This window comes from Hipposideros armiger, unplaced genomic scaffold, assembly GCF_001890085.2.
Source record: "Hipposideros armiger isolate ML-2016 unplaced genomic scaffold, ASM189008v1 scaffold_52, whole genome shotgun sequence".
NCBI lineage: Eukaryota > Metazoa > Chordata > Mammalia > Chiroptera > Hipposideridae > Hipposideros > Hipposideros armiger.
This window is the reverse complement of record NW_017731402.1, coordinates 2,396,364-2,405,599: the sequence shown is the minus strand read 5'-3', so window position 1 is coordinate 2,405,599 and position 9,236 is coordinate 2,396,364. Positions and strand designations below refer to the sequence as shown.

The 9,236-nt window shown below is 34.7% G+C and overlaps 1 protein-coding gene across 1 annotated transcript in view; it reads right to left on the bottom strand.

Moving 5' to 3' along the window:
- The window catches only part of WDR7 (WD repeat domain 7), a 320,651-nt gene that overhangs the window by 88,141 nt on the left and 223,274 nt on the right, over window positions 1-9,236 (bottom strand). Inside the window, exons 23-25 of the mRNA XM_019640631.1 lie at window positions 8,571-8,688; window positions 6,376-6,525; window positions 5,706-5,788 (exon numbers count right to left, since the gene is read on the bottom strand). Coding sequence (XP_019496176.1) covers window positions 5,706-5,788; window positions 6,376-6,525; window positions 8,571-8,688 — 351 coding nt within the window. The remainder of the gene's footprint in view (window positions 1-5,705; window positions 5,789-6,375; window positions 6,526-8,570; window positions 8,689-9,236) is intronic.

Sequence of the window (9,236 nt, the reverse complement as noted above, 5' to 3'; positions counted from 1 at the left end):
AATGTGCATTATTAGGAAATATTTCAATCTATGGCTATAAAGTTGATACAACAGTTAAAACTATGTGATTTTGTATCTTCTACTAAATATATTATAGAAAAATATTTATAGATACATAAACTCCTCCAGGAAGATGGAGGGTATTTCAGTTAACACAAAGAAGACTGTCAGCTTCCTGATTTAAAAGAAATGCTTTGACTGAGTCTTCCTAGGAGGGGCCCTAAACAACGCACGGCACGACATCAGCATGACCCTACGGTAATAGCCCCGGCCATCTTCCTACGACATGCCATGCCGTGGAAGGTCCTCAGTGCCACTGCCAGGATAATGCTGAAGCGGAACTTGGGGAAGGCAGCTCTGAAGGAGAGCAGACACTGGTCCAAACACGCAGCCCTCCGATGGTTGAGTTTAATCTTGGGATATAAACTAGAATGTGCGGGGGAATAAATGGACCATGTGTCCATTTAACTAGCTTCTAAGTGGTGCGTTTTTTTCAATCGAGTTTTAGATAAAAGCCGATTAACGAACAGTGTGAGGTTACAGTCCTTGGCAGGCATTCTGTGACAGTCTAAGGGCAAGTCTTTAAAAGCTAATGGTGCATCACTGGGATGCAGGAGCTGAAGGGGCGTCCTTAGGTGCTTCCTCGGAAATCAAGTTTATTCAGTAGAGAAACAAATGCGCATCCCAGGACCCAAGGCTTTCCATACCAGAACATGGTCACAAAGAGCAATGACTCGGGCTTTGTTTTTCTTGGTTTTGGATTATTAGAGTACTTGTTTTCAAACTTTCGTGAACATAAAACTCACCAGGGGAGTCTGTTAACTGCAGCTTCCCAGGCTTTGTGAGAGACGGAGGTGCTGGCTCTCAGGTGGGGCCTAGAAGTCAGGTGATTCTCTTGAAGACAGTCCAGGACTCTACTTAGAGATCATTGTTCCCCACAGGGCCTAACAGGGAATGCGTCTCCATGCCCGTGTTTACATTTCACCTTCTTATCTGTGTCCTCAGTTCTCTCCACGAAAAAGGACTGAATGTACTTGGTTTAATATTTAGTTATGTGAGCGCCTTCCCACATGCTGAGAGTTGCAAAATCTCTAAAACGACGCGGTCAATAAATTACACACATATTTTATGTGCGTTATCTGAGGACTCTCCATTTCCTGTTGATCTCACCTTTACAAACAGTTATGTTTTTCTCTTGAACAACTATTTCTGGCATATGAACACTGGACTTAGGTATTGCTGGTCGGCTCCTCTTTGCACACTGGCTGCTAAGAAGTTTAGAGAAATGTATGGCTTACCTCTGCTAAACGCAAAGACCTTCTAAACTCACCTTGGCTTTGTCTTCCTTACTCTTATTTTCCCTTTGCCTCAATTCCCTATTTTTACATTTTATATTAACTTTCAAAGCTGCTGAAGATCTTCTGTGGAACAAGGTGTGTGGGTGTTGTGTGGGTGGTATGTGTGTGTGTAAATGGATAAATAAATTAATACAGGTTAAAAACTGGATGACAAAAGCAATAAACTATGAATAAGAGGGTTTGGGTTTTACCTTGAAGCTACAACTTTATTAGTCAGTGGACTAATAAGTATCACAATCTAGTTCTCCAAAAATTTTAATTTATAATATATAACCCTTTCTTAAATTATTATTTTTTTGAGAATTAATGGGTTTGAAAGCGCATGGATATCTGTAAAGTGCTATATAAATAAAAAAGATGATTACATTATTTTATTAATTATGCATTGCTAGAACCTCATGTTTTAACATGTATCAGCAAGTGACTTTTGGTGAGTGATAAGAAGAATGTCTATTAAATTTTACTGGCATGTGTTCTAATCCATTTCTATTTTTAAGCAGAAGATATTACAAAATGTTTTAACTATTGACAAAAAAGCTATTTTATGAACAAAATTAGAAAAATCAAACTTTTTGTGTCAACCCTTTTTTCTTTCAATGAATTTACAATTTGTAACCTAAACTTTAAATGATTTGAACAAAGGTGTCAAAGAAAAAAAATGCAGTTAGCAATATAATTGGGGAGTAAATTCGCCTCTCATTAAATTATAAATAAGTCATTATATAATTAATAAACATGCATAAATAAAAAAACTCCACTGAATTAATAAAACTGACTATTGGTATGCAGCAACATATAGAAAGAGATTAGCCTAAGCTAAAACTGAAGACTTTCATAATAACTACAAAACAACAATTTTATTTTAATATGCAATCTGAGAAATAAGTGCCAAATTGCCAACAATAAACAAAATCTTGGAAAAATTACCACATTAAAAGTTTTAAAATTCTAAACTGAAAACTCAAAACCCAGATGCCTATCAGAGTCACAAGCCCATTAGTCAAGGAAGCCAAACTCAGGATCATTCAGCATTCCATGATGCTACTTCATCTTGGTACTAACAGAAAATACTGAATTTGATGTATAACTCAAGGCAGGATACTTTCAAGTTTTAAATACTCAACGACTTCAGTGTACTATATTTGCTCTTAATTAAATTAATACAACTTTAGATGTAAAGATCACCTTTATAACATTGACTAAAGATTATCCAATATTTTGGGAAGCAAACCAATTTATTTTACATATATAAAAACGATAATGTCATCTTGTACTTTTTATACATATAAAATACTTTCAAATATAGATTAACTAATTTCTTATATATATATTTTGGGTTTTCACATTACTATTAAGATGAAGGAAGAGTCCACAGGAAACTAACGTTCTCTGAATACCTAAATCATGAGCATTTTGCTGGATGTTTTGACAAATATGTCATCTAAAAATTATACTAAATGAAGTTTTATGCCTTTTTATAATCTAGCAACCATAGTAACTGAATATTGGTATATGGCAACATTACAGAAATCAGCCTAAGCTAAACGTATAGCATCTTTTAAAAAGGGTAAAGAAAAGGAAAAACAAGAAGAACACAAAGTTATACAAAGATTTTAAAAACAAATGTCACACGACTGGACCACAGATATTCATGTTATCAACTTGGACTGGAGTTTCATATTTAGTGAACGGCATTTAATTATAAGTAGAGGGCTCATAAGTGCCTGTAAGACACCTAGTATAATAGCATGGACATGGCAGATAGTCAATAAAATAATTTTAACTTCTGTTGATATCTTTGTTGTTGTTCATTTATCAACTTAGTAAAAATCAGCCAATAGGTAGTGTGGCACTGGCCTATAAAACTTTTGAGGTCCCATCTAAGCTTAGAGTTCTATGAAGTCCTCCATAATTTATCGTCTGTTCCAACACATTTGGCATAAGCTACAACCTTACAGTATGAATCACCTTTCTAAGTTTATGGGCTGACTCTTAGATAAGTAGGCCTATGTGGCTAATACTATTCACAGCTCTAACACTATCTGACATAATTTAATAAGAGGTAGTCAACAACTGTTCATTATAAATCTGATGTTTCATAAGTTTAAGTCTTATCAACTGTGTTCTGGGAAAAGAATTACAAATTTTTCCTTAACTTCGCTGCCTTCCCATTGCTTTATAGAATGGCAAAATTCCTTCATTTGGAATTCAAAGCACTATACTAGACTTCTATCCTCAATCTACATTCCAGCCCTGATGACACAGCACTTACCAAACTCACTGTATACTTTTATACCTCTAAACATTCGCTGGTTTGGTTCTCTGGGTGCTTCAAGATGGCACACACCTATTCATTCTGCCAAGTTCACCCATCAGGCTCTTCCATGAAGCTTTCGCAAAACTGACTACCGTTCCTGCCACCACCACCCAACCCGTCCTGGAGGACAGATCCTTCCCTCCATTTGGCAGCCATTTTTTTTTAAAGCATTTTCACAGGTATTATTAGTGTGCCTTCTCCTTTGTGAAACTTTCTAAGCCCCCCACATCCAGAGTTCAGCCCTCCATTTATTGTCCAACCTGGTCCCTGGTATGTAATTCTACTCCAGCACATAACATAGCACCCTGGAGTTATTTCTCTTCATAATTACCAACCCTATTAGACACTGAGCTCTTTGAGGATATCATCCCATTCATCCCTGTACCCCCAGGGCCTAGGTAGTACTTGATACATAGTAGGTGTTCACACAAAATACAACTGCTTCCTATCAGAAAAAAAACTTGTACTCAGCATTCACTTTAGACACCTGCCCCCCTAGCATTGAAGCAGGATCCTTACTTTCCAGTGAGCAATAGGAAACAAAAGTGGATACGCAGCAAACTAAGGTTACTTGAGGATGCTGCTTGGGGAGGAGGCAGGCTTCCAGCCAAGAGAAAAGGCCCTTTAAACATAAAGAAGGCGTATTCACAAAGAGTGACTGGTGTCTAAGGAATGCTTTGCTAACACTCAGTTAAGTCCTAATAAAATGGCTTCTTCACCTCCACTAAGTGACAGACAAATGACCATTTTCACTTAGGTATTTCCTTAGAGAACAACTGAATGATAATCCTGACAGCTACATTAATTCTTAACATCAATTATCGGCATAAAAAAATTTAATATATATATAATTTTTAACAAAAGGAACATAAGCCAAAATTGATGTGGCATGATGCTTAAAAAATTACAGTATTCTCACATGCTTAATCCATATCACAAGAAAAGATGCATCTGTACACATGTGTAATACAACATCATCTGTTTCTTATACGCATTCATGTTTTAACTTCTGGTTGGTGGAAATCAGAAACAGCAAAACGAAGTGACAAAAATATAAAATGTAAAGTCTATTGTAAATATGAAAAAATATATGAGGAGGCTGATAGAGTGGAATTCATTCAGCAAAAACTTGTCAAAATACCAGGAAATACAGAAGACATAAAGATGCATAGTGCAATGTTACTGCTCTAAAAAAAAGCTTTTCACTACAAAACACTCATAGAACTGAGCAAAAAATAAATAAGCATATCATTGAACTAGTCTTACAAAAGAAAAATGCTATGTAACTATGACCAAATGGTTATTCTCTTTTTTTACAAAAACAATTATCTTCAACAGATTTAAATGTTATTTTTACTGAATACATGGAGGTAAAAAAAATTTTTTTTTAATGTACCTCGAGCTATAAACATTTTGAAAACTAAAAATACTTTAAAGGAAAAATAAACATAATTTTACTACATTTTGACATTTAAAAAATCTTAATTTCATAACAATTATATGCTACACACATATAAAATTCTTAGTTATAGTTAACATATGCAACATTGTTTATAAAAGTTTTAACTTCTCTTGGCTTCTTTTCTTGTTTTCTCATAGGTAAAACATCTATAATATGCAGATGCTAGCCTTTATATTAAAAATAAAATTTACCAGCCAAAATGTGGCATAAATGTTTCTATCGGCTAAAAAGTGTATCTTCTCTTCTAAGTCAGAGCTTCCTAATTCTCCTTTTTTGTAATGTAAATGTTAATTTGAGTAATGGATATAAGAATAGACATGTTCAATACATGCTATCTCTTATTCATTTTTTACATTTTGAGAAAAACCTCTTCATGACCCAATATCAAATTGCTGGTTCCATTATATTTGTGTTTTTGAGTATATGCTGCCTAAATTGATTTAGAAAGTAAACAGCTATTAATGATTGGATTTCTAACTTAACAAGACAACTAACCATAACAAAATATTTTAAGAAGTATTTGCTACTGAAAATTATTTATTTTGCATGCTATGGAAGGCTTCTTTACCTGCAGATGGCTGGGAAACACTCTTGAAGACCTTTCTTTTTAACTAGAGATCCTTCGAGGCAGTACATAATGATGTCCATAACCTTTGTAGAAAAGATACAAATCTGAAATTAATGTCAAATACTTAATTTTCCAAAATTAAAATTTTTAACTTAGGCCTCATTTGCCCATGGCAATTCTAGATAGTTTGATTTTAATATTTACTTTAAATCTACAGCGTATTTAGTAAAACTACAGTATTTTTACTTTATACAAGAGGCTATCTTTTCTTTTGTCTGTGAAAAACATTTATAAGGCAATGCAGTAAAATAAGGAAGCCGGACTTTTTACTTTAAAGGCTATACATATTTATGCACAGTATAGGTAGCTTTTATTCAAGCACACTGTATGTTTTTTTTTATTTATAATGAAAGATGCCAAAGAGAATACAACCTTTAGGGGTTATGATAACGCCGGCCAATTAATTCCATGTGAATGGTAAATGAACAGAGCAGTCATTTGATTTTTGAGGAAATTTAAATAAGGTCTCCAGAAATAGTCCAGAAGTTAATTTATTGTTTACCTTTTTCCTTCTTTAGAGATGCTGAAACTAAAGATGCTGATTTGTATTACTACATTGGGATATTTAATTTAGGCTGTTGACGTGTCATTTAAAACAGGATATTCTTACCTCTACAAGAAGATCCACTACATCTGTGGGCATCTTTTCGATAAGAATTTCAATGACTCTCAGAATTTCCCCTTTGGCTCGTGCAAGAGCTGTAGTGTGAATATTCTGCTGCGATTGGGTGTTTGCTGCGAGAGCAGTATGTCTGTGTACCTACAAAAACATTCACACTGTAGATATGGTTGACATTTGACAGGGTTTTTTACATTTCTAGCTATTGGTTTATTTTTCACTTATTATAATAGAAAAATAAAAGAATCAACACAAGCAAACCTCCTGAGGTGAGTCAGGAAATACTTCTGATTGCAAAAGAAGGTATTTAGTACAACAAAAACTCAGTAAGTATTCTTTAATAAAATTCTGTAAGTTTCTGGGTCTATGAGACTAATGCAATATCACCATGACATTTCTTAAAAAGAGACAAGCTGAAGATTTGTGAAGTTGGTATATTTGGCACCAAGGTAGATAGCAGTTAGGGGGTATCAGCAAATATAAAATAAGATCTTTGTTCTCAAGTAGTAATAATAATAATGTTTATATGCCACTTGCTATATCTCCATTCTAGGTGCTTTATAATCAAGTTGGGAAAGTCAAATAAACCTGCTTCCAAAAATAATGAGCGCTGTAAATAATGTAAGTCTAGTGTGATTTTTCCTCCACACAAATTGTAAGTCTTACACAGTTCAGAGAGGAGAGAGCATTAATGGGCCCGGGACTGGCCCTGGCCTAGCCCTGGTGGAATGGGCATGGAGATGGCATAGCAGATGGCAACAACAGTGAGAAACACTTCAGCATTGTACTCGAAAAATCTAAGTGAAATCGAAAACTTGTTTGTAAAAGGTAATCAAAGTGGACTGCTACATAAAAATATTTAAAAATTACCTTTCTAACCAAATGCTGGAGTAGAATAAATCCAAAGCATGGTTATTCTAACAGTTCATTTAAAAACACTCATATATGTAAATAGTGCAAATTAAGTTAAAAAACACAATATAAATGCTTGTTTATTCTCTTTAAGGAGGCAATTTAATGCCTGGCACTTATGGGACATGTATATGTGGTCAGGCAGATATAAGACTTATTCAATATATTCAGTATTACTATCTGTGCATATTCTACTGATGGGAAAAACTGGTAAAAAAAAATTCCATGGCTAATAAATCTGTTTATTTATACATATATACACTTGATATAAATATATATCGATAAACTATATAAACACATATATACATGTTTTAAATATAGTGGAAACTCACTTTAATACTGTGCACTATTAGAAAAACACACATCCTTAAGTCTACAAATTTAGTTTAGCTATGAATTCAAAGTTCACTGCCTCTATAAACCTATATGAGCAGCTATTAGGACCATCCTTCCTTCTAGCTGTCTTCAAGTCACAAATATTTGCTGCATGCCTATTAAGGATGGCTCCAGGGCAGACACAGGCCCAATAGGTTTCAGGTTATCAGGGCAGGCTCAGAGGTATTTGTTTAGTATTTTAAAAATTCATCACAGCTAACGGAAAAACAACTCCGACAGAACCCATACCCCATGGACCGAATCTGCACATTATTCATACTGAAATGGAATAAACCTTTAAAAACAGCTAGAAGCTTATCATCCTCTCCTTTCTCTCACACTACTAAGACCTACAGGAAAGATCCTATAATTGGTTCATTGTTCTTTACTAGTTTTTCAGTTAGATGTGGGCAATTAGTTACAACACTAAGAATGTGGGAATCAATTGGCATTCAAGCTTTTATCTGTGACATGTAATAGGAAAAACAATTAGCAAGTTTATGACTTACATTTTTGTTTACAGTTGGAAAAGCCAGTGTTAAGTAAGAAGTTTAGTTTTGAATACACGTAGGTACACTTGTAAAATATGAACACCTTTAATATATTTGAATTTGAATAAGCCTGCTATATTCCAGATTGAAAAATTATTGCTAAATATTTACAAGTGAATTAACTTCGACACAGAAATGAACAGAAAAGCACAAAGCAATGAATATACCGCCGCAGAATTCAGGGTGCATGCACACGGGTACATATGTACTTGTTTCAGTACCACATTATTAACTTGCATTTTTCTAGAATATACTGGAAGGCATTTTTGTGGATACAGACCCTCAGCTCACAGTATCAAATAATTCCTCTGAATGAGAAGGTGGAGCTCACTGAGAAGTTCCCCTCACCTCTTTGGCTATAGTGGTGATGAAGGCGGGTGGTCTGGCCGTGGCAATGAGCGACAGGGCATGCCTCGCAGAGCGGGCGGAGTCAGCTGCTGGGCTCAAAGGCAGCCCCATTGTGATGCTAACCAGGGATCAGAAAAAAAGGGAAAAAGAAAAGAAGCATTAGAAATATAGACTGAAAAGATTAGACACAGCTTATAATGTCAGTTCAAGGTCAATGGGAGCACTCAAACAGTTAGAATATAATGGACTTGCAACAATGAGCAGTGATTAGGAGTCAGGGTGTTCTGGCATCAAATACAAAATCGAATAATTAACCGTGAAGATTGAAAACAGTATGTGCATCTGTCCAAAGTGTTACAAACGCCTTGTTAACAAATTATCAAGAACTAGTGCTGAATCTATATCACAAAGCTCAGAATAAAGCAAGAGCAAACACTTTGTTGGAAATTTCCCAGTGTTTTCCTAAAAAAAAGTTAATTTGTTTATACGCTGCATTAAAAGGCTATATTTAAGAACATATATCTGAAAGGGAGCAAAATTTACTCCTGCCTGTAAAATTACCAAAAGAACTGAGAATGACCGAATTATTTTTAGTTTGTATATTTAGTTTGAATTATCCTCAATACTGGTAGTTTACCCCACACTCAATACTTTCCAAAGCAATCG